General features: G+C 39.8%; 1 protein-coding gene across 1 annotated transcript; it reads right to left on the reverse strand.

Annotated features, from left to right (window-relative positions):
- Window positions 1-374: 374 nt before the first annotated feature.
- LOC100752637 (protein Shroom2) lies at window positions 375-26571 on the reverse strand. Its single transcript, XM_027432160.1, is given in 6 exon segments — window positions 375-641; window positions 2372-2644; window positions 22933-23095; window positions 24925-25479; window positions 25481-25554; window positions 26530-26571. Coding segments are annotated over 6 exon segments (1374 nt in total).
- Between the last annotated feature and the right edge of the window lie 595 nt (window positions 26572-27166).

A 27166-nucleotide genomic window follows, 5' to 3' on the forward strand; every position in this document is an offset into this window, starting at 1 on the left:
TCTTTCCTCTCATGCACCATAGGGATGTATTTGACATCTACACAAGGGAGGACCAAGGGTGCCACCACTGCAAAGGAGTGCTTTTTTTTTCATATCTTGTGGGCTCAGCCATTGAACATCCTAGGGGACCCTGCTGACCAGCAAAGCCTGGAATTCTGTGAAGTTACATGTAATACAAAACTGCTCAGCAAACCAACAGAAATAAAAACATAACTAAATCATCACATACTAACAGGACATTATTGTTTTTTTCCTAGCCTTGTGGATACAGAGTGTGTCTCTCCAGAGATGGGCAAATAGGCTTGGGTTCACTCTTGTATTCCCAGGCATTAATATCCAAGGCTCAATGTCCAGCTTCTGCAGGGATGGACCTCTCATTTGCTTCTCTCAGGCTGTAGGCTGTGGAACAAGCACTTGAGCTGCTCTTCACACAGGTGGATTTTATCTTCCAGCTCTCGATGCTCAATGATGAGGGCTGATTTCATCTTCACCAAGTGCTCATAGTCAGCCAGGTTTCCCTCGCTGAGGAAGGTGGCCAGGATGTCAAACACAATGCACTCAAGATGGTCTAGGTTCTCTTTAAGCTCTTTGGAGTCCTCATGCTTCTGGGTTAGAATTCTCTGTTTCTCCAACAGTGATTGCTGTTGAGAGGGAGGGAGACAGAAAGTCCTGTTGAGGCACAGCCAAAGCAAAGACTCTGGCCAACCCATTAAAAGCCCTGCAGCTTTTGGAGACTGGTCTTGTAACTGTCCATGGAAACCTTGAAACCACATGGGATCTCCAGAGAAATGACCAGGATGTAGTCTACATCTGTTCTAACTATGGCTAGTTTCTCTACAGTTCCTCCTTTCCTCACCCTTCCAGAAGCCACTCATAGGCCCCACTGGGTTTCCTCTCTCTGTCTGTGACTTCTTCTCTGTCATTTGCCTTAAAGTCAGGGAACAGAATCTACAGAGTTCTGACATGTTTCAAAGGGACAAAGGACTTGAGGATCCTGTTTGTCCCAAAATTGTAAAAGGGAAATACTATAATTAAGTTGAGCCTGGTGGCTCAGGCTTGTAATGTCAGCTACTCAGGAGGCTGGGGCAGAAAGCTCATAAGTGAAAGGAATGCCAATCTTTTATGAAGTAAATTCCAATCTAGTCTAGCAAACTTACTGACACCTGGCTACAAAATAAAAAGCAAAAGTAGCATTGAGCTATAGTTCAGCCGTAGATAGTTTTCCTAATATTTGTAAGTTTATGGGTTCTTATACTAAAGAGTATAAGAGGGAGAGGAGGAGAGGAGGAGAGGGAGAAGGTTGAATAGACATACACACACACACACACACACACACACACACACACACACACACACACACACAAACACACGGACTCAGAATGATTGATTCTAGGGTAGTATTAAACTCTTTAACAGGAGGTGTTAAAAAGACAAACAAATGCCATAAAAGCAAGACACAGGGAAAAGCTGCTGGAGGTGTGTATGGAACAGTATATAATAGCCCTTAAGTCCTTACAGTGTCCTGTTTTGGGTGGGGTATACAGTGTCCTGCTTCAGACAATGATGTCTCTTACACACAAAACTTGCAATCATTGCTTTCAGTTTGTAGAATATATACATCCAATAGAAACCCTACCAAGTCCTAGATGAAAGAAGCTAAGAAAGAAAGAGATGAATTCATTCATTGTCTTCATGTGGAGACAAGCAGAAAACCGTCAGGAAACAGGGCTGTTACCTGTTATTAAATGTGGCCTGAACAAGAAACTCTTTTTTGCATTCCTATGACCATAAAAGGTTTAGAAATCATCTTGCCTCGTCAGGTCAAAGACACACAAAGAGATAAGTTATTTTCTGGAAAGAGGCCAGGTAAGGCCACTGTACTTCAATCAGAAAATAAGCATACATTAACTTGTTCTACAAATGTAGTTCAGGTTGTGAAAATACTTGAAAGCTACTGAGATAGTCATGGAAGAGTGCAGTAGATGATTGATTAATAAACAGGTTCATTTTGAAGTCCCATAATATGCAAGGAATACAGAAAGATGTTGACTGAAACATAACCTATGAAACAAAGTCAGCAAGTGATGTATTTCTCTTCCTTTGAGTTCAAGAAAACTGAGGATACACATGGTTGTACATGCCCGTAATGGCCCCTATCCCCACATCTCATTAGCTTGTTCTGTTGGTCAACTGAAAGGAAACCGAGAAGAGTGGACCTCAGATGGACCAGAGCTCCATGCTCTAGTCACTATATAGGCCAAGCACAGAAAGCATGAGACTTCTGAGTGCTGACTTTCTTAGCACCCCAAGGACAGCATTTCTAAGGATCCTCACCACTTCCGAATTCCCAGGCAGATGTGTTTGCAATTACCAGATCACCAGGAAAAGGACTGTCATCCAAATTATTGAGGGCATTTCCCACAAGTGCCAGGCGGCCTGACAGAGACAGCAGGAGTTTCACCACATTGTCCAGGTCCCCAGTGAACATCTGGAACTTGTTGGATTCATTAGGTTTGCAGACATCTCTCACAATGGCTTCCACCTCATCCCCCATAGCATTATTGGCTTGGATGTTCTCCATCAGGCTCTCTCAGGCTTACAGGAATACCTGCAGCTTGAGGATGATACTGTCAATGAACTCTTGCTGTAGGGCAAAATGAGGCACGGGGACACTTGTTAGAATGATCTCAAGCTAGTGCCCTAAGTTAGAGTAGCCAAGTCATACACAGCCTGGGAAGAATTCAGTCAGATGAGAGGTGTTAGTCTTTGTTCCACCAAATAATGGGAAATTTATAAAATAAGTGAGAGGAATGCCTCCTGATCAAAATTGAGCTTCCTTGTTTGTATGAGCCAAAAAGGTGGCTCAGCTGCCAAGTCTGATGACCTGAGTTCCATTTCTACAACCCATATAGTGAAAGGAGAACCAACTCCCACCAGTTGTACTCAAACTTCCATCATGTTCTGTGACAAGCACGCATGCATGCACACAGGCACACTCATGTGCGCCCACATAACATATTGCTATTATATGTATATATATGTACATATATATATGTATATATATATATATATATGGTAATTGAAACTCAAATATGTGATGAACCCAAGGTGTTTCAGTGAGTGCTCACCTGTGCATGCAAATTTGATTTCATCTTTAGTAAGTAGTAAAGTTATATGCTTGCCAAAAAAAAAAAATAAGTGACACACTGGAAGACAAATGTCACATAATTTCAATTTTATGAGTAACCTAGAAATGATGAACTTATGGGAACAGAGAGCAGAATTGTGGCTATTAGGCTTCAATGTGGGACTTTTAACAATGGGGAAACGATTGGTTTAAGGATATAAAACTGCAGTTGGACAAAAGGCATGGACTTTGTGAAGTCTTGAGGTCTACTGAGAGCATGATAAATATGGTTGATAACAATATGCTATATTTTAAAAGTTGTGAGGTAGTATACTTTAAGTGTTCTCAAAACAAAAATGATGAATATGTGTGAGATAACATGTTAATTGGTTTAATTTAGCCATGCCATTGTGAACATACTGTATTGTGTATCATAATTGTGCGTGACTTTATTTTTGAGCTAAATAAATGAATGAAAAAAAGAAATTAAATTGTTTTTGGTAGATTATTATTTTAAGGTATGTGACTTTTGTTTATGCAACATTTGGTTATCTGTGTGAAACTATGTTACTGTGCCTGTCTGAAACACCTGGTTGTCCTAATAAAACACCGAATGGCCAATAGCGAGGCAGGAGCAAGTATAGGTGGGGCTGCCAGGCAGAGAGAATAAAAAGGAGAAATTAGGAGCAGAGAGCAGCAGCAAGAGAACATGGAGAGAAGGAAGGCAGGAGCCATCCACCCAACCAGCCAGCCAGTCACAAGGTAAGAAGGAAAGTAAGATATATAGAAGTAAGAAAGATAAAAGCCCAGAGGGAATAGGTAGATGGGTTAATTTAAGATAAACTGGCAAGAAACAAGCCAAGCCAAGGCAGGGCATTCATAACTCAGAATAAGATTCCATGTGTGACAGGGGAAGTACTTCTGTGTATGTTTATCTTATTGATTATTAAATAAAATACTGTTTGGCCAATGAGACAGCAAGTAGACGGGACTTGGAGTCAAAGAGGATTCTGGGAAATGTAGTAGAGAAGTGCTGATCCAGGCAGGAAGTTGTTACGATAAATTTTTCTGCCGAAAGCTGCCTGAGCCCCATCGCCACGTGTGCGCTTTATGCTAGCTGCCCGCCCGAGTTAGGCCCAAATAAATTATACAGAGTCTTGTATTAGGTTCAAAGCTGCTTGGCCAATGACTAGGACTTCTCATCTGTTAGCTCAGTCTTAAATATCATAAATCTATGTCGATATGCTCGTGCCATTGTGGTGCTCTTGAACATTGTACTCGGCACTTCTGAGATGATGAAGACAGATCCAGATAAAGAAAACTTCTAAAGGTTTACACTACATTTAAAAATATATGTGGGCTCCTGAGAGAAAAAGTAACAGGAGGAAATAGATTAGCCGGTTATGGTGGCCAATGCCAGTAGGATTTGCTGAAGGAAGCAGAGGCAAGTGGATTTCCACAGAGAAACCCTGTCTCAGAAAAAAAGAAACAAAAGAAAGTAAAAATAAAGTAATAAAAAAACCACATAAAGATGGAAAATACACAGAGAATCTGGATACTATATGCCATATTGTTGTCTTTAAATTGATTGCCGAGGAAAGACTTACTGCTGCTAAAATACATTTGATTATAAATACTGCTAAATTAATCCAACATATACATTTTAAAAATACTTTGACTTCAAAATTTAAGTCTAAGGACAGGCTACTTGGAAAAAGAATTTCTGTTTGTGTTTCCACAGAAAATAAATGCTATGGATTCCTTCCAGACTAATATGGTTTGATCAAGCAAGACCCCCTGAAGCTGAGATGATACAGCCTTACAGACTACAAAAACAAGGACTTGGTCAGGTTTCTGTGTTTTATCATGATCCTAATGGTATAAACATCGTCCCCAATCAGCAGGAAACAATTTAGAAAGAACGACGCCCATATTCCCAAATATTGTTTATAAATGTTTGTTTTCATTTAAATGGGGTTGGTTATAAATGGTAATGAGCATAGTCAATCTCTTTTTAAAGAAAGAAAACGGGAATAGGATATAGGAATGAATACTTTGCATTGGTAAAGATTTTCATTTATTGATACAACTTTAAGGTCAATTTTTTGATATGTATATGTCTCCTCTTGTTTAGGTATTATGTTTATACAGATCTTTTACCTATAATAGTCAGAACTTATAATTAGGTTAGTTAGGTTTTCTAGATATAGAGATGTATTTGAGATGGTTAGGTATTCTTCAAACCTTTCAAAGACTTACAGAAATATGGCATTTAAATGGTTTAGGGTTTTTCTTGGCAGTGAGACACAACTGCTCCTGGCACACCAATTACGTCAGAAAGGAGGATGGGCATCAAAGAAACTCGTTATGGAGTTTGCTTTCAACATGGCAAGACTAGCCATTTGGGCAAGAAACTGCTCTTGCCTGGACTGTTTGTTGCTATATAAACTAGACATACAGGACCCACAAGAAAGTGACTGCTGAATTTATAAAACAAGACAGTACTGAAGGGTTCCTGTTGAAATGGAGAAGTGTGCCAGACACACTATGGCCTATGGGCTGAAGATGGATGCCCCAACATTACAGAGGAACTGTGGGTGACTGTCCAGGTAGCAAGATGTCTCTAGTCAGTTCTAGAGTTTACATATTATCCTTCTGTGGTCTTTGATAGAGTTAAAGACAGATAGTTATGGTTATAGTTTTCTTCAGTTATTATAAAAGATAAGTTACCCTTCTTTTTATTTAGACAGAAAAGATGAGATGATGGGGAATGTACTACTGTGTATGTTTATCTTATTGATTATTGAATAAAATACTGTTTGGCCAATGAGACAGCAAGTTAGACGGAACTAAGAGTCAAAGAGGATTCTGGGAAATGTAGTAGAGAAGTGCTGATCCAGGCAGGAAGTGACATAGCAAGGAGACTCATATTTAAGCGAAAGAGAAACAGGAAGGGCCCTTTTTCCCCTCTACTCCTGCTCCAGCAGCAAGATGTGATCCCAGCATGGAGGGACGCCAATAAGGTGTCCGATAAGATAAGTCTTGTAAAATATATAGATTTATGATATTTAAGACTGAGCTAACAGATGAGAAGTCCCAGTCATTGGCCAAGCAGCTTTGAACCTAATACAAGACTCTGTGTATTTATTTGGGCCTAACTCGGGGGGGCAGCTAGCATAAAGCACACACGTGGCGATGGGGCTCAGGCGGCTTGTGGCAGAAAGATTTATCGTAAAAGGAAGTGACATAGCAAGGAGACTCATATTTAAGCGAAGGAGAAACAGGAAGGGCCCCCTTTTTTCCCATTTGCCTCCTCCAGCGGCAGGATGTGAGCCACCGGCAAGGAGGGATGCCAATAAGGCGTTCGATAAGATAAGTCTTATAAAATATATAAATGTATGATAATTGAGACTGAGCTAACAGATGAGAATCCTAGTCATTGGCCAAGCAGCTTTGAACCTAATACAAGTTTCTGTGTATTCATTTGGGCCCTAACTCAGGCAGGTGGCTGGCGAAAAGCTTACACCTGGCGATGGGGCTCAGCGGCTTTTGGCAGAAATATTTATTGTAACACATGTGAGATTCACTTGGGAGCTGGGTGGTAGGACCCTCAAAAGACCCTCAAACAGCCAAAAAAGCCAAAAGAGTAAAACACATTTCAAACAACACTTGTTTGCACTATATATATATATATATATATATATATATATATATATTCTGATATGTATATATAAAAATGTATTAAAAACAAAACAGGGCTGGTGTACTAGTCAGTGATAATGTATTTGCCTAGCATGCCTGAGGTCTTGGGTTCCAGCCTCTGCCATACAAATAAGCACAAATGAATCAGGAAAGAAGCAGGAAGCCAGGTCTGGTGTTACATGTCTTTAATTTCAGCACCAGGGAGGCAGTCTCAAGGATGATGAGCTCTAGGCTGGTCCGGGCTAGATCAGCTTGTTAACTCTCCCCAAGAGAAGGAGAGAGTAGGAAAGGTCATAAGTGTGTCTCCTGAGATTCCAGTCAGTTCCTCCTGTGCAATTTCTATTAGCATGAAGTATTGTCCCCAATGCATGTGTCTTTGGGAGCTGGGAAATAGTATATAGACCATGAATGTTTAACTGAATGGAAAGGGGGCTCCACCTATGTAGCTTTAGGGAAGTTGTTATCTAAGCTGGGGTGATTCTTTTCCAGTGATGGGATTGTTTTGGGGGTCACTCTCACTTGTTGGTGTCATTTTTCGTGTATTTTTTGCCCTCCTGTTTATTTTCGTGTTCGGTAAAAATGGAATATCTATTGCCTATGTTTTTTGGGAGTGTATTTATCTTGCTTGGGTTGGAGTTTTACTTCCAGAACTTGCTGTAGTGCTGGTTTTGTGGATATGTATTGTTTAAGTCTGGTTTTGTCATGGAATATCTTGTTTTCTCCATCTATAGTAATTGAAAGTTTGGCTTGGTACAGTAGTCTGGGTTGGTATCCATGCTCCCTTCGTGTATGTATATCTATCCAGAAATTTCTGGCTTTCAAAGTTTCCATGGAGAAGTTGGGAGTGATTCTGATTGGTTTGCCTTTATAGGTTTCCTGGCTTATTTCCTTTGCTGCTCTTAATATTTTCTCTTTATTCTGTATGTTTGGGGTTTTGATTATTATGTAGCAAGGGAACCTTCCCATATAATGAGACTGATGACTACTTTTTATGCCATCCTAGAACAATCATCCAGTGGCTGAGGGAAGCAGAGGCAGACACCCACAGATATACACTGAACTGAACTCTGGAACCTAGTTGCATAGAGGGAGGAATGAAGATCAAAGGGGTTGGGACCAGGTTGGAGAAACCCACAGAATCAGCTGGCCTGTACAAGGGGAAGTACATGAACCCCAGACTGGTGTCTGGGATGCCAGTAGAGGAGTGATCCAGACCCCTGAACATGGATGTCAATTAGAAGGCCTCTGCATTCTAGGTGGCCCCTGGTAGTGGATTAGTGATTTCCCTGGTGTAAGAAGAGACTTTGAATGCCCATCCCAAGTGAAGGGATGCACTCTTGGCCTGGACACATGAATGAGGGCCTAGGCATGGCCCAGGCAGATGTGGTGGACTTTGACAAGCCTGTGTCTTGGGCCCTACCCAGGCTGGGTAGTGGAAAGTGGATTGGGTTGGGGGGTAGGTTAGGGGTAGGAGGTAGGGGTGGTTGATAGGGAGGGGGAGAGGGAGAAGGGATGGACATGTGAAGCAAGCTTGTTCCTAATTTGAACTAATAAAAAATACAAAAAAATAAAGTCATTACAGACACTGACGACCCCCTATGGAAGGCCTCACCCTCTCTGGGGAGCAGAAAGGGTATGAGATAGGTATGGTATGAGATAGTTGGGGTAGCACAGCAAGAGGGGAGGAAGAGGGAACTGGGATTGACATGGAAACCAATATTGTTTCTAATTTAAATTTAAAAAATGGTGACAAAAAGAAAAAAATAAGTCTTTAAAGAAAGTAAAATAATTATAAAATAAAATAAAAATAAGCCATGTAGAGATCTAGTGATATCCACCTCCATGCCTGTGGCAATGACCATGACCTTTTGGTGATAGGTTTAGGTTTGGGGCTAGAATGCTCTCTCTAGCTTCCAGGTGACAGGGTCTGCATGCTTGTAACTGGAGCAAATGACTGTCATTCCTTTCCTGTGTAAGTTATTTTTTCTCCTAATAAAGTCCACTTTGTCTTACTGGTCAAGCATCCTGATTTCCACAAACAACAAAAATGTAAATACACAGAGTGTCTGTATCCCGTATGCTATTGTGTCATCTTTGATTTTTTTTTTTGAGTTCTGAGAAGTAAACAACAGCTACTAGGAGACATGGGATTGTAAAAGAGACTGCTGAAATAAACCAGCCTGGAAACGCTAAGAATTTCTTACCTTCAAAATACAAGTAAAAAATATGTTACATTGGGGAAGAGGTTCTTCTTTTGTTTTCACAGAAAATGAAAGGCTGTGGATTCAGTCAAGGTGGATAGAGATCAGATTTGATCAGGGAAGACCCCCTAAAAATGCTGACTACAGACAAGAAGAAGGTGAATGGAAGAGGAGGAAGGTGGGGGAGGAGAAAGAAGAAGGAGAAGGCTGAAAAGAAGAAGGAGTCACTAGTCAGACTTAGAGGAAGCAGGAAAGCAATAGGGGTAGTACATAATAAAGGTAATAAAGTCACAAAGCAAAAAGTAAATTAATAGAAGTGAGTTCATTTAAGAGCTAGTTAAAAACAATCCTAAGCTATTGGCCAAGCTTTCACAATTAATAAAAAGTCTCCATGTGGTTATTTGGGATCTGGCTAGCAGGACAAAAAGGTCCATCTACACCTCTGCTTGTCAGGTGCATTCCATTCTTTAAATGTTTTCACATCCTAAACTATGCAGGTCATTATCATGTCTTCAGATACTGACAACAAGTATTATCAGGCAAGAGTACTGGTGAGATGCAAGTTGTTTAAATAAAAAGACAAATACAAGCTGAAAGGTTTGCAAGTAAATGGACCTCAACACAGAAAAGTCACCAGATTCCTGTGTGGAGACACTTAAGTGTTCATACGTCTGGAGGGTAGAACTGGACATCTTAGCTTTGTGCCCATGGATGTCAGAAAGGGATGCCAGATCATCTGAAACTGGAGTTACAAATGGTTATAAGCCACCATATGAATGCTGGGAATTGATCCACAGTCCTATGCAAGAACTAGTGCTCTTAATTGTTGAACCATCTCTCCATCCCAGTTTCTTTTTTCACTTCCTTCCTTCCTTCCTTCCTTCCTTCCTTCCTTCCTTCCTTCCTTCTTTCCTTCCTCCTTTTCTTTCTTCCTTCTCTCCCTCCCTTCCTTCCTCCCTCCCTCCATTCTTTTCCTTCTTCCTTCCTTCCTTCCTTCCTTCCTTCCTTCCTTCCTTCCTTCCTTCCTCTTTTTGCCTTCCTTCTTTCTTCCTTCCTCCATTTTTTCCTTCCTTCTTTCTTTTTTTTCGTATTTGAGACAGAGACTCACTATGTAGCTTTGGTTGGTATGAAACTTGCTATGTAGACAAAATTGATCTCAATTCATCTAAACCCACCTGCCTCTGCCTCCTGAGTACTGTGATTAAAAGTGTGCATCACCATGCCTGACAGCCAGCCCAGTTTCTTTTCTTTTTTATATTATCACTTAATTATTTATTTCTTTGGTAAATTGTTCTCTTCTTTCCACAGTGGGGAGGTCTGTGAACCCACTAATATATAGGGAGTCATATAATTTTTCATATGGCGAAAGGTCTGCTCTCCTTCTTGGAGGTGTTCTAATTCTAAGCAAATCTATAGACAGACCATAGTAATTTTGTTTTAAGTATAACTTTAGCTACATATTTCATAAACATTTGATTCATTCTATTTTCCCAGAAGGTGAGGAGGAGCCATGGTGTTTGGTATTCCCAACTTAATATGTAAACTGTTGAAATAATCCTGTGTTTCTACTGCATTTGATTGAATTTTGCTGCCATCTGGTGGATTGATGGAAGAGGTCTTTATGGATTTAGTTCACAAGAGTCATAGCTGAGTAGGATTTTTACATGCTTCCCTCCTTTGGAAGCTTGTATGAGACCTGGAACCATAAAAGCTAGACCTCATGGAAGAGGATTTCAGGTCAGTTCTGACTCAAGATCTTCTGGATCCTGTGGCTGACGTCCATGGTGTCTTCAGCAAATAGGGACTTGCCTTCTACCTCTGGAAAGCAACCAAGGGCCACAACAATGTGTTTTGGGAGTTTTTGCACAATTCTGACCAACAACTGGAAATAGGGTTTATCATGTCTGGTATTGAGGATTTTGTTATATGGTCTTTGGCTCTTAGAGGGAGCATTATCAGCCTCAAAGAGAATTTCATTTAAGTAGATTTGTACACAGACTTGTGTGTATTAAAGGGTGTTTTTAGGTAGATAGTTAATAGTATGACTCCTTCTGTCTTTTGCAGACACCATTTCTGTTATTTTACACTCCTCTGCAATATCAATAGTCTGTACTATTTGGGGATCTTACTATTTGGGGATCTATGGGACTTCACTGACAAACAACTCCAAAACTATGACTAATTCTTGTAGATGTTTTGTTAACCTCTGGTACCTAGTGGGGTCATTGTTATAAGTTAATTCTGTCTTAACACTCTCTCTGTCTGCCTCTGTCTCTTGTCTCTCTCTCTCTCTCTCTCTCTGAGTGTGTGTGTGTGTTTGTGTGTGTGTGTGTGTGTGTGTGTGTGTGTGTGTGTGTGTGTGTGTGTGTGTATGTAGAATTTTTGCAGGTCTTTAGTGTTAATCCTTCTCCATATTCAGTCTTCTATCCTGCCTTCCCTTCCTCTACCTCCAGTTTAACCCTTTCTGATTCCATTATTCTCCTTTCAGCCTTTGTACCTGTGTCTTCTCTATACTTTCCCTTAAATGCCATCCTCTTAGGCTCGTAGTGATTTCCTGAATTCTATGGCTATTTCAAATAAAGCACAGATATCTGATGATTTAATGCTAACATCTGCAGATGAGAGCAAACATTTGCCACTTCTCTTTCTGGGTCTGGGTTAACTCAAAACAATTGTTTTCAATTCTTTTCATTTAACCTGTGAATTTCATGGTTTCATTTTTCTTTGGAACTAAATAGTATTCAGTAATGTATATTATTACATTTTTTATTATTCATTCATCAATTTGCTGATTCCACATCCTAGCTATTTTGAATAAACTAGCAATGAATATGTATGAGCAGATGTTTCTAGAGTAGATATGCAGTCCATTAGTTATGTATCCAATCAAAAGTGGTATAGGTGGATCATCATCATTTTTAGTCTACTGAGAAACCTCTACACTGATTTCCATAGTGAGTGCACCAATTAGCATTACCACCAACAATGAATAATTGTTCCCCTAGCCCTACATTCATGGCAGAATTTGTCCATTTTTTAACCCTTGTTTTTAAAAGTGGTCGGAGATGAAATCTCGAAATAGATTTAATTGAATTTCCTTGAGGCTAAGGATTTTGAACATTTAAACAAAATTTTTTTTAATTGGATCAATTTCATGACTTCTTTATATAGTCCAGATAGTAATACTCTGTCAGATTAAATAGCTGGTGTAGATTTTTTTCTGATTCTATAGGCTGCCTCTTTACTCAAGTGATGGTGATTTTTGATGTATGGAAACATTTTAATTTTATAAGGGCCTATTTATTCATTATTGGCTTCAATGTGTGGGCTATTGGTGTCCTATTCAGAAAGCCCTTTCCTGTGACAATCAATTCAGTTATGTTTTTACTTTCTCCTTTATCACATTCAGGGTATCAGCTCTCATGTTGAGTGATTTCATTGAATTTGTAGATTGCCTTTGGAAGGATGGTCATATTCACAGTATTAATCCTACCAATCCATGAGTATGAGTGCTATTCCATTTTTCTGGCATGTTCCTCGATTTCTTTGCTTGTGGGTCTTAAAGTTTTCATTGTACAAATCTTTCCCTTGCTTGGTTAGATTTCTTCCAAGATATTTTACTTATTTTTGAGGCTATTATGATTGGCATCGTTTTCTTGATTTCTCAGTGTGTCATTTGTACACAGGAGGCTTCTGGTTTTGTAAATCCTCTGACCTTGAATTTTCTAGTAGAATCTTTAATGTATGGAATTATGTCATCTGGAAATAAGGATACTTTGACATATTCCTTTCCAATTTGTGTGCCCTTGGTCTCCTTCACTTGTCTTATTGCTCTAGGTAAGACTTCTAGCACTATGTTGAACAGGTATGGACTGAGTGGGCATCCTAATCTTCCTGATTTGGTGGAAATGTTTCCTCCATTTAGGATGATGTTGGCTGTGGACTTACTGTAAACTGCCTTTATTATGCCAAGCCATGTCCCCTTTATCTCTATTCTCTGTAGGATTTTTTCATATTTTTCTTTTATTATTACTCATATTTACATACTCAACACCCCCATCCCCTTGCCCTCCCATCCTCCCAAGTCTCTCTAGTATTTTTTATCGTTCATCAATATTTGAGTTTGTGTAGGTTCTTTTGTACATCAAATGAAAGTTCCTGTGATTTCTGTCCTTTGGTCTATTTTTGTGTGGATTATATTTATTGATTTATGAATGTTGAATCATCTCTGCATTTCTGGAATGAAGCTGGCTTGACAATGGTGGATAATCTTTTTGCTGTGTTCTTGGATTCAGTTTGCAAGTATTCCTTTCTGAATTTTTGTGTCTAACTTCATAAAACATCTCGGCCTACATGTTTCTTTTATTTTTGAGTCTTTGCCTGACTTTTGTATCAGGGTAATCTTTACTTTGTAGAAGGAATTTAGAACTATTGTTCCTTTTCTATTTTGTAGAATATTTTGAGGATTTTTCATATTAGTACTTCTTTGAATTTCTGCTAGAATTCTGCATAGAATCCACCTGGCCATGGGATTTTTACTGTTGGAAGATACTTATTTTTTTAACTTTCTATTTTACTGGAATTTATGGGTCTATTTAAAGTATTAACTTTATCTTGATGTAATTGTTTTAGGTTGTATATATCCAGAATTTCACTAATGTCTTTTAATTTTTCCAGTCCAGTGGAATGTACTTTATTTACTTACTATGTTATCTTCAGGTCTGATTGGTCTGGAACTCACAGCATAGACCAACTTGTCTTCAAACTCACAGAGAACTGTCTGCCCCTGTCTCCAGATTGCTGGGGTCAAAGTTTATCACACTGCACTGGAATGTAGACTTTAAGAATATGTTTTTATGATTCCTGAATTTCCTCGATGTTTGTTGTAATGTCACCTTTTTCATCTCTTATTTTTAGAAATCCTCTTTTTTAACTGGGCTGAAAGTTTGTTAATTTGTTAATATTTTCAAAGAACCAACTCTGTTTCATTGATTTTATGTATTTTTCTATTTAATGAATTTATCCCTGATTTTGATTATCCTTTCCTGTCTACTTAATATAATATTAAGTATTTCATTCTTGGTTGATTATTCTGACATGGGTCATAGTGCTATAATCTTTCCTTTTATGACTGCTTCTATTGTATCCCATAGATTTTGGTAGGTTGTGTTTCCATTTTATTAAATTATAGGAATTTGAAAATTTCCTTCTTGACCCAATTTCTTTTCAGTCATGTGTTGTTCTCTTTTCCATGAGTCCATATAGTCTCTATTCTTGTTAATATCAAGTTTTATTCTATCATGCCCTGGTAGGATCCTGGATAATATATTAATTTTCAAAAATTTGTTGAGACTTTGTGTCCTAAACTGTGGCTGATTTTGGAGAATTTTCCATGGAATATTGAGAAGAAAGCGGATCTTTAGTGTTTCAGAAGAATGTTATGCAAATGTCTGTTAGACATAGTTGTTTGTATATCAGGTGAAAAATTCTTTAAGGATATAGATATTTGAAAGAATTTGTTGCTTTTTTGTGGCTAATGTACTTATGTTCTTGTCGACTGGTGGAAGAATGCTTTGTGGAAATGAAAGCATTGAAATAGCTTGTTTGTACTATATGTGCTGCTTTTATGCTGTGATCACATGGAGAAATGGAATAATACTATATGAACATGGAAGAACTGAAATTACCTGGCCCATCTGGTTTGCTTGGTGGGTTTCTGGTGCCATCTTGTGGCCAAATGGAAAAACGCTATAAGCTCTTAAAATAATTGAAATTGTTTCTACTGCTTTTGATGACAATATGCTACTATCCTATGGACACATGGGAAAATATTTTATGACTGTAGCTAAGTGATACAACCTAAATACATTCTTATATATTTAAAGTTAAAGAAATTATAAGTCATGCTTCTTATTAAATATGAATTTTCCTTAGGTAAAACTTATAGATACCATTAAAGGAAAATGAATATATAAAGTCAGATATGGTGGCACAAGCCTGTAATCCAACCACTTGTGTGACTGAGGCAATAAAGTCATAAGTTTGAGATTGGCCAACAATCAAAAATGAGAAGAGAGAATGAAAGGAAGAAGAGATGGAGAAGGAGAGAGAAAACCATTGCTTCATTGGACCATTACTCAAGATGCTAAGTTTCCCTGTGGCACGATATAAAGACTGTGGTGCAGTATTTCTTTCAGCAGAGAGTTTTATTTATTTGTTTATGAATCTTGGAGGTGGTTATGATATTTGATTCTTAATTTATTTACATATGAGTAAGTATTCATAGACCATGTTCAAATACCATTGTTGCTTTAACAACTTATGTAAAACATTTTAACACTTCTGTAAAAATGCTCATATATGATAATCCGGCTGAAGCAATAGTAGTATCTAAAAACTAAAGATATCTAACTATCTTTTAAAAATAAAGAAAATAGAAGTTACAGTGAAAGACAAAGAAACATTTCATAAAACTGACAAGGAGAAAGTAACTGGGCCTGTTTCCCAGTGTTTCTGTATGGTCTTCTAGGATGTATTTTTAAATGCTCTACTGTATTTTTAACTCTTTATTCTATTGCATTTCTCTCCTCCTGGCAGTGACTGAGGTCTATAGCTTTCCTGCCATGATACTTGACCTCTAATCAATTTTATGCCAGTTTTATTCTGAGTCCATTTTTACAATCTTTTGTGAGCTACACTAAGAACTTGAAAAGGGATCCTATGTCCTTTGACACCCCCAAAATTTTCTTTGAGGAACAAAGAGAAATTCATAAATTAGCGGTTAAGGACTTCCAATTATGCCAATAGATCCTACATCTGACAGTAAGCACCAAAAAGAAACAAGTGAGCAAGCAAGCAAAGTAAACAGAAAGGAAAATCTTCAAAATACTGAAGAAAATTAATGGTCACAATATAATCTGTATTTATTTAATAAAGGAGCCCTCAAATTTTGGGTTAAAAATAAAGGTACAAATTTTAGAGAAAAAATGAACTAAAATGGAGTTGGATTGAGAAGTAATTTTGAACAGGGAAATTATGAAGCCTGTTGGTAAATCTAAAACCACACTCATTGGTCATACTTTACATTTTTGTTATATTGGAGACCTCATAAATTCCATGTGGTAGCCTGCTTCTTGTCAGTGAAGTCATGGAAAGAACAAAACAATAATAATCTTCTCTGAGCCTTTGCCAGTTTCTACTGTGCATCAATAAAAATTAAAAATAAAGAACATAAAACGAGGGGATTATGGGGCGATTCTGATTAATCACTTGTCCTCTTGATCAGAGAGGTCACAAAAATCCTCAGATATTGTACATCTTATGAGTGCATGCCATATAAGAAGGAGGAGTGTCATTGGGAAAGTCAGGCAATATAAGATGCAATAAAAAACTTATCATTGCATGGGGTCTATACCATTGATAAATAGGTATATGGGAAATGTGTGACTTTCTGGCCTAGTGAGGATTTTCTAATGTTGCAATGAAGCACCATGACCAAAATCAAGTTGGGGAGGAAAGAGTTTACTTTGCTTATACTCCCACATTGTAGTCCATCACTGCAGGAAACTTGGACAGGAATTTAATTTAAACAGGGCTGGAACCTGAAGGCAAGAGCTGATGCAGAGTCCATGGAGGAGTGCTACTTATTGGCTTACTCAGCCTCCTCTATTTTCTTTTTATTTGTTGTTTGTGGTTTGTTTTGTTTTGTTTTCCCGGCTGTCCTGAAACTCTCTCTATAGACCACACTGACCTCCAACTCAGAACTCAGAGATCTACCTGTCTCTGCTGGGATTAAAGGCGTGTGCCACCACTGCCCAGCATCAGCCTGCATTCTTATAGAACCTAAAGACGGCAACTCAGTGATGGAACCACATACAATGGGCATCTCTGCTCTCCTGCATCAGTTAGTAATTTAGAAAATACCCAACAGACAGATCTTATAGGGGCATTTTCTCAAATGAGATCCCTCCTTTAAGATAAGTCTAGCTTGTGTCAAGTTAACATAACACTAGACAACACACAGCAACACACATGCCAAAAGATCAACAAGAAAATGATGAGGAAAAACAAATAACAAACAAAATAGTCCAGATAAGAGTCCCCATGGGCTGAAATGCTTCCAGAGTATCTAAGTAGACATCACAGGTAGGGCAGTTGAAATATTTAATTTATTGGTTATTGGGACCACTATATTCATAAATTTTCTGTTGCTGTGATAAAATATAAACCCAAAGGAGCTTTTATGGGAAGAAATTTATTTTTGCTTATGCTTCCACGGTAATGTAAGTTCAATAAGGTAGGGAGGCATAGCAGCAAGTTTCAGGCATGGTGGGAAGAGGAGCAAGCTGAGAGCTCACAGCTTCAAATGCAAGCAGGAAGCAGAGAATGAACTGGAAGTAGGGTGAGGCTTTGTGCTCTCAAAGTGACATATTTCCTCCAGCAAGGCCATACCTCCCAAAGCTCCCCTAACAGTGACACCAACTACTAAACTGGAGCCAGTGGGGGACAATTTTTATTTAAACCACCACAAGCACTGACTAATTGGGTGGAAGCTTTCCCTCACCCTTGTACCTGCAAGTAACCATTTAACAGACAGTCTTGGAGACAAAGGACCTAATACTGAAGTGAATAGAAAATACAGACTCAGATAAATCAAGCCATTATTCTAAAATATTCATGAAGACATTAGATACTAATAGGAGCTGTCATATATCTTGGCACCCTCCCTCCTCAGGTAAAGTTGGAAGAATGAATCAGCCCCATGAATAGCAAATTACTATTTGATTCAAGTGCCTTATACCAGATTTTTCAAGTGCTTATACCTTTGCTTAGGAACATAAAGCCCCTTGAAACAAGCTAGGACTGTTTCATTAAGACGTGCTACATAGACTGTCATACTTGGGGAGAGCCACTGACCTCCCACCATGGAAATTAAGGGATAATTCCTCACAAATTACACACTGGGCTTTTCCTCCATTTTGGTTTCCCTTAGGTTAAAAGGCCTTCTCCTCCAAATCCCTCAACTTAGATAACTAACCCTTTCCTTCCTACATAGGGACTGACTGCTGATAAAAAGCAGGAAAGAGAATTACTTGAAATCAACTAGGAAGGGGTCCGTTCTGGTACTGCTACCAATTGAAACCATGGTTCATATGGCTGAGAGAGGTTGGACACTGTGCTAGTTGGTTTTGCCAGCTTGACACAAACAAACTAGTCATGAAGAAAGGAGGTCCCTCAGCTGAGGAATTTTTTTCATTGGCCTGTGGGAATGTCTGTGGTGTATTTTCTTAATTGCTAATTGATGTAAGTGGGCTCACTTTGGGCAGCAGCATCCCTAGGCAGGTATGCCACATCAAAGCTGCTGTGATGAGCAAATGAAGAAAAGTAAGATGGGTACATGGATACATGGAATGGGCACAGGAATCAGGGGTCAGGTAGACTGGGATCTCTGATGGAGATACCACAGCAGTCTGTAAGCTCAGCATACTTATTATGTGGAGTTGAACAGAGAGGGGGGTTATTGCATACAGCTGAACAAGGAGGTGGGGCTATGCACATAAACCAGAAGGTGGGGTTTACCTTATGCAGCTAGATCAAAGAGAAAGTTTTAGCTAATCTCTGTAGGAATGGTCTCTGTATGGAACAGGTTTGCCATAAATATCTGAGGAGGGAAAGCTATGGTGAATGCTTTTATACACAGTGTCATCAATCAAAGAAGTCTTTTCCACCCCTATATAATCCATTTAAAGCACTGGGTCTCAAACTATAGGTTGTGAACCTTTGGAGTAAAATGACCTTTTCATTGAGGTCTCATAAGACCATTAGAAAATATAAATTTACACTGTGATTCATAACAGTAGCAAAATTACAGTTATGAAGTAGGAATGAACATAATATTTTGTTGGGGATAATCATAGCATGAGGAACTCTAACTATATTAAAGGGTTGCAGCACTAAGAAAGTTGAGAACCACTATTTATAGGCTAACTTTTATTTATATTTTTATGTGGTCCTGAGGATCAAATCCAGGAACTGCTATATGTTAGGCATGCACTCTGTCACTGAGCTAGATCCCCAGTCTAAAACACTAAATTTTTCTGGTCTTTACTGTTGTTGAGAAAGTCTTTCTGTGTATTCCAGCCTGGCCTAAAATATGTGTTCCTCCTGATTCAATCTCAATGCTAGGACATTGGTGCAACCTTCTTGCATTTCATCTATATGTCGTATGCATATATGTATGTATACAGATTTTAGCATACATGAGAAGGCCAGAGGTTGACATGAGTGTTCTCCTTGATTGCTCTTCACCTTCTATATTGAGGCAGGATCTCTCATTTAAACACAGATCATGTCAAATTGGCTGTTCTAGCTAGTTGGCTTGCTCTGTGGGCCCCTGTCTCTGTCTCCTAACAACTGGAATTACAGACAGGCTTTCATACCCACTATATATTTATGTGGATTCTGGGGATCTGAATTCCAGCCTTCCTTACTTCCTGGGAGAGCATTTTACCCACAGAAACATCTCCCTAGTCCTAAAGCATTGATTTTCAAAGAGCAAAAGTAAAACTACAATATAGAGCTGGATATCACGGTTCATGCCTATCCAGCATAGAGGTAGCTGATATAGGAGGATTGTAAGAGATTTAAGACCAGCCTAGGCCACATATGGAGTTCCAGGGCAGTCAAGGTTACATATTAGGACTTTGTCTCAAAAACTATGTATACCAAATACACACATGTGTCCACCACATACATAGGAATCCCCGCTTTTATGTTATAATTGAAAGGGGGATTGGGATGCAGCTTAGATAGAGAGTTTTACCTATGATGATTTAGGCCCTAGCTTTGTCCCAAGAACAGGGAGGAAATGGGCAAATTAATATTTAGTATCTAAAAATGTAAGCTGGGCTGGGCATGTTGTTGCAGTTATGTAATCCCAGCACTTAGGAGGCTGAAGCAAGGAGACAAGTTAGAACCCACCCTGAACTGCACATCAAGTTGTAGGTCAGCCTGGGCTACATAACATGACTCTGTGTCCAAAAATAAATAAATCAAATATAGTAAAACTGTTCAGGCTCTGTGATACACTCAGACCCAAAGCAGTTGCCTCTAGTAACATAGTATCCCAGCACCTGGTACATTTCAGAACTAATAGGTAGAGCACCATACAGACAGAGGTAGGTGACAGCATTTTTTTAAAATTGTTTTTTGGGGTGGCATTTCTGATACAGGGACTTCCTATAGAGCTCTGGCTGGTATCCAGCTGGCTAAGTATCACCACCGAGTGACCCTGAACTTGTGTTAATCCACTTCCCTCTTCATCCTGAATTCTAGGATTACAGGTATGTGTCACCACAGCTGACTTTTTTATTTTTATTTTTATTTAATTTAGAAACAAAGTTATTTTACATTTCAATCCCAGTTTCTTCTCCCTCCCCTCCTCCCTTGTCCATCACAGGTCCCCTATCTCAACAACTTTCTCTGGGAGGGTTAGGCCTTCCATGGGGGATCATAAAAGTCTGTCATATCATTTGGAACAGGGCCTAGACCCCCAACCCCATGTGGTTAGGCTGAGAGAGTTTCCCTCTATGTGGAGTGGGCTCACAAAGTCCATTTTCTATACTAGGGATAAATATTGATCCACTAAAAGAGTCCTCATAGATTGCCCAGAACTCCAAACTGACATCCTCATTCAGGGGGTCTGGAACATTTCTATGATGGTTTCACAACTATCAGTTGGGGGTCCATGAGCAACAACTTGTTCAGGTCAGCTGTTTCTGTGGGTTTCTCCATCTGATGGATTTTAAAGATATTTTAGAGTCCTTTGTGGGGTAGTGTGCAAGAGAATGAATCTCGGACCTAACACATGCTAGGTCAGCATTCTGCCAATGAGCTATGTCCTTGGCCAGGGCATACACTTCTAAATGTATTGTACTAACTGTAAAAAAGGCAGTTCCCTGTGTGTACAGTGTAGCCTAAATTAAATGCTTCATATTCTAACACTTCTGTTTTATGAGGAAAAACTGAAAATGCTGAAGTGTTTTTAAAAACATGGTCATGTGACTAAAATACACTGTTCTTTAATTCAAAGTTTCTAAGAGACCAAACTCCCATGTCACTATTTAATTCCCAGAATCCTAAAGGTTGCCATTTTCTGTGGGGAGCCACAGCCCCAAGATGGCACCTGGCTGGATGCCAGGGAGACCAAGCTTAGCTGTAAACAAGCCTTATTTAGAAGCGCTTAGTGGATCTGGTGTGCCTCCTCCAGCTGTGACCTATCTGGGATCTCCAGGTGGTGTGAGCTAATTGGGTAATGAGCTTGCTATCTGGGATTGCCAGGTGGCAAGAGGTAATTGGGTAATGAGCTTGCTTTTAAGGGCTTGCCGGGGGGGGGGCTAGTAGGGAGAGAAGAAGCAGAGAGAGAAGCTGAAGTAGTAGTAAGAGGAGAAGCTGATGTAGAAGCTGAAGGAGAAGCTAATGTACAAGGTTCCTGAATAAACTGCTTGAAGAAGAGTCATGGTCGTGTCCCTCTTACTGGTCAAGATAGGCGCAACGATTTTCTACACTGAAAAAATTTTTAAAATGTAGAAACCGGTCAGGAAACTACCTCCCTTATATTACGAGCACAATAAACATTAATCTGTGCTATCTTTCAAATCATGTTGGGAGGAATAGATAACACTTTCCTTGCAGTGATTGTCATGGGTGCTATGTAACATGACTCTGAGGTAATTTCCAAACTTTTTTCCTTGTTCATGAAGCTGAAGCCTTGCTTTCTGCTGCTTCTCCCAAAGACCACCAAGCTCCCAGCAGGGACATCTGTACCTGCTTCACGTTTCCCATACATGTTACACATTTTTAGGACTTGAGCCTGGCATCACTCTGGGTTTCTGCAATCACTGGTCCTTGTCTCTTTTTAGGAATTCACACTATTCCAACTGTCTAATACCCGATTTAGTAAAACAAGGTTTGGCAAACTTGTCCCATTAGGTGCTAGAGAGTAGATATTTTACTCCTTATAGGCTGCATGGTCACTGACAGTAAAACCTATTTCCAAAAGCAGGTAGAGGGTCAGTATTACCAACCCTATGTTAGAAATGTTTTTATTTTGGGGTGTAGTGGCCATACATAATTCCAATGAGAACACAAGGTCCATTACAGAGGGGTTTCTTTCTCAAGTCTGCTGACAGTTGGATCCTCAAGCTTTGTAGAAGAGTTGGAACATAATTAAGCATGAAGGGCTTGTTCATGCTGAACCATGTCTTGCATGAAAAGCAAGCAGAAATTTCTCAGAGATGCTATGTAAGGAATCTCCTGGAGTGACAAATGAGTGGTCCCACTACCTTTCACTGTCCCTGCATACAATTCTGAGAGGAGGGTTGTTTATTTTTTAGTAATGTGTATTTTTTACAGTCCACTTCCACTTCTTCCTCCCTCCTCTCCTCCAGCATCCTTGGCAACCCATCTCCAATTTGATCCTCAGAGAGGGTAACGTCCCCTCCTAGGGCATCTACTAATTCTCTGCATCATCGTGTTGAGGCAGGACCAAGGCACCTCCCCTCACCAGAGTGTCAAGGTTGAGCAAGGTGGCTGTTTGTTTTTCTTTTATCTTTTTGAGGAAGGATCACATTGGGAAATCATGTTGACCTTGAATTTAATGTGCAGCATAGACTGATTGAAACTTGTCACCCTCCTGCCTCAGGCTTCTTAGTGCGGGTATCACAGGCATGTTATCACCATGCTCAGTAGATAGGGGATTTTGTTTGCATAAAGGAAGGTCTTGATATTTTTCCCAGACTGGCCAGAATTTCTGGCCTTAGATGATTCTCTCGCCTCAATCTCCTTAGTAGTGGTGAGTTGGATGTACTGGGTTGAGGTCAGATTCATACTTCTCCTTCTTACCTTCTTAACTGACAGGTCATGTTCTAAGTAACCCCCTGAATACTCCTCAGGCTCCTGTAGGTCCTTCATCTTGATAATCAGTTCTGCCTTGGGGGCTGATGTGCTTTAATGGGTAAAATTGGTGGCCAAGAACACAACCCCTGACACACCTGTTTCCTGTTTCCTGTGTAAAGAAGCCAAAATTTTGATCAGCTGTGAAAATGCACACTCTTTTGAACCCAGAACATGGGTTGTGACACATGGCACTTACAGAAGGACAAGAGCCTGGGATGTGAAAAAAAATTTAAACCCAAAATATTAACAACTAAAAAAACAAAATAAAAACCCCACTAATACTCACAAGGTTCACAGACTGCTATTGATTGCTACCATTCTTTTCAGTAGTAGGTTGGGAAATGTGGCCCTTGCATTGCTAAGCAAGTGCTCTCATACCCTGTTCTGTCCCCAACCCAGGACCACAGTACCTTAAAGTTTTCTTTGTCTTTTGCTTTTTCAAGACAGGGTCTCTGTAGCTATGGAGTCTGTCCTGGAACTCGCTCTGTACACCAGGCTGGCCAAAAACTCTCAGAGATCCTCCTGCCTCTGCCTCCGGAGTGCTGGGATTAAAGGTGTGTGTCACCAGATCCTGGAAATTTTTAATTTTTAAAAGTGTGTGTGTATGTTCTGTTGAATCTTGAGCATATATTAGAAACAAACTCTACAACCACAGATGCAGAAAACAAAACTGAGTTTAGACACTGCCACATGGTCACATGTCTCTCATAGAAGCAAAATTGCTTTTCCCATCCCATCAGTGATTCAGATTAGAGCCAAGTCCTTACACATGATAGGTAAGTACTTTACCTCTGAGATACATCCTTGGCCCCTGGTAATTGAAATTTAAACAAACAAGCAAACAAACAACATCTCTAATGAAAGAAAATGCTGTTCATTATCACATCCTCAGGTTTCATAATGCGACTCAAAATAAGGTGATAGGCAGGCAGGCAAAATATACATAGATTCAATACTTGCAAGATTACATGATATCTGTAGGACACATGTACAATACAAGCTCTTAGGTGTATTAGGAGACCCTGTAACCATGCTTCCTAAGAGCTAGCTACAGGTGGTGTTATCGAGAGGGTACAGATTAAGATATCCTTAGGAATCTAAGGCAGGAACACTTTGTGTTCAAAGATAGTCAAGGTAACTTGTCTCAAAAAAATGAAATGGGTAAGGCCTATTGCTTAGTGATGACAAACTTGCCTAATATACACGAGGACCTGGGTTCTAGTTCAACGTTTTCAAGAAGTCGGTAGGAGGGAGACAGGCAGTTGTGGTGACATATTCCTATAACCCTTGGGTATAGGAAGCTGAAGTAGAAGGATCAAGTCCAAGGGAGCACAAGCTTCATAGAGACCCTACTTCAAAAACAAATGGATGGATGGAAAGGCATATGATATGCATATTGAATACAGAGATTAGATGATGGACACAACAGAGTTGAGGGGGTGGACGGTTAGCCTCACACCAACAGAGGTTTTCTCAGGGCCAGCACTGACAGTATCTGAGGGCTGCCTCATAAACTGTAAGATATGTAGTAGTATCTGCTGCCTTTCTACTAGGTGTGAGGAGTGCTCCATTCTCCAGTGTAGCAGATGAAATTACAGAATGGCATTCCTAAAGGTCCCTAGAGAGGACATGTGGGTACTACCATATCCATTCCAGTTGTAAGCTACGGACAGCAGCAGCAGCTCCAGTGGGCCTCACCTTGCCTCTGCTAAGTTCCATGCAATCAAATCCAGGTATGATCATTTAAAAACTTACCAAAAAGTGCTAAGTACTTCGGACCCCAAGGAAAACCTTACATTTTCCTTGTTCTTGTCCTTCTGCTCTTTACAGAAGCAATCATGAATATCAATACACCCATAAGTCCCTTCTTTCACTTCTAAGCACACAAGAGAGAGGGACTGAGGAACAAACATCCCATGGTGTTTGTCATCTACTCACTTGTCCTCTGTGACTCTGGGTGAGGGGACTTTGGGAAGCATCTTCCTTCACTGTTGAGAAACCTTCAGAAGGTACTCGTCTTTGGGGAAAATTACTTCCATCAGATCCATGGTTGATTAGATCTTCATGCTGGGGTCCAGGATGTCAGCCAATGACTTGTCCTTTCCCACAATCTCCCTGGCTAGTTCTTCAGACTTCAAGTCACCCATGGTCTTCTCCTTGGCATTCCCATAGTTTAGCGAGTGAAGGGAGGAACAGCAATCTTTGACAGGAGGTACAGGGGTGCTGTGTGGGCTGGGCTTTGGAGGGCGGTATCTCTGAGGGGTTTCCACCTCCTGTAGTGTATACACACAGAAGCAGGAATAGCACTTCTCCGTTGTGCTCAATTACTTGATCTGGTCCCTCTCCAGCCCACTGGACAGCATGGGCAGCTCAGTTGGGCATGAGAGACTCTTTCAGCTCTCCTTCTCAGGCTGGCTTTCTGAGTGCACAATTTCTATGGGCACCATTTTCAAAGAGCTGTTGTTGTCCATTACCTGCTCGATTGTGCAAAGACGGGCTGTCCTGTGAAATCTTGACATGTAGAGATTCCCACCCACGATTCCCACAGGGATCCCAACAGAAAACCCACTGTCAACCTGACAAATAAAAAGACAAGGCAGAGGTTGGAAAGTGTCCTCATCTGACCCCTCACATGCTCTCTGGATGCCTAGCAGTCCAACTCAAACTCTGTCACATACCTACAGCATTCGAGGAAGAGATACTGAATGATGTGTGACCTGATTAATGTTAATTTTTGTTTACTTATAAAATTGGATATTGAACCCAGGGACTTAGTTAAAGACAAGTGCTCTATCACCTGAGCTATGGATACACTCCCTGATTGAGTGTTTTTATTCCGAGCAATAGAAATGCATCAAGCCCCATTTGTTCAATCTCATTTTGTAGGAAAAAAACTCATCAGTGGACTCTAGGTTCTGTAAAGTTGACAAAGTAAACTAAGACAACCTATCCAAGAGATGGGGGCTGCTACAAAAGACTCACCATAACACAATCCAGGAAAGCTGTTGAATAAACTAGATGAAGACAAATATGAATTGAGAGTCTGAGCAGATAGAAATCTAACATCCTTAGTGTTTTTTAACATTGTGATCAAGGAGGTATTGGAGGGCATCTGCCACCAAAGGTGCAAAGATTGGAAAGCATAGGGTGGATTAGAACCAGTGCCCTTAGACCCTAAGCTCTTCTGTAGGATCCATCCGCCTTAAAAAACTGTTATAGCAGGGATGTTGGCCAAAGAGCTACAGGGACTCAGTAGATCAGTAGCCTGGAGTTAATCAGTGAGGAGCAGTAAGCCTTTTAATGCCTGCAGACTTTCAGGGTACTGGGGACATCAGGGAAACTAGGGTCTGTAAGAGAAACTGTGACAGAAATGGTTGTTAATGGGTGCTCAGGAACAGAGGTATCCTAGAATTTAGGAGGATTATTTTTGGATGATATAGGGTTCTGTACTAGAGACTATGGGGACAGTGTTGTCTAAGTCCCCAGTAAACTCCAGGCCATTACAAGACAAGGCACTGCAGGACAAGAATTTATAAGAATTACTGGATTGTCAAAGAGATTTAAATGGGCCTGAAATTTAGACATGATATCCCTACCTAGAAGAGGAATAGGAGGCTATGCAAGGCCAGAAATGAATGAGTAACGGGATATTTGTTTATCGTACATGAGGTTTTTAAGGCTAGGAAACAAAATAAAGTTGTAATCCAAGGCATCCCTCAGTGAACTGCTGTGAACATTAGGTAGTTGAGTTACATCAAAGAGGAGAAATCTTGGCTATAGATTTCATATGTAATCTGCTGATATTCTTAGCTTCTGAGTTAGTGGTACCTAGTGGGCTTTCAATATGCCTCAAGAGGTTTTGTATGATAGTCACAAATGCTATTAGGTTGGATAAGCAGAAAATGATTGCTTATTAATGGAAATATAGACATCTTCAGGCCATTAAGTCTTGTAATATACTAGGGAGATTCCTTCCACTGATCTGTCAAATTGAACACATTTGGAAAACTTCATATGGAAGAGATGTGGATCCAAGCATCGATAAGAACGATTAATGTGCTCTGATACACATTTTCATATGTATTGGGTTTATTTCCTTCATTGTCATCAATTAAAGCCCAAATTTCATAAGACAATTTTGTAAGTGGGTAAGGATTTTTAAAAATTTTAATAGAAGTCC

The sequence above is a fragment of the Cricetulus griseus genome, chromosome X, assembly GCF_003668045.3.
Source record: "Cricetulus griseus strain 17A/GY chromosome X, alternate assembly CriGri-PICRH-1.0, whole genome shotgun sequence".
Lineage (NCBI taxonomy): Eukaryota > Metazoa > Chordata > Mammalia > Rodentia > Cricetidae > Cricetulus > Cricetulus griseus.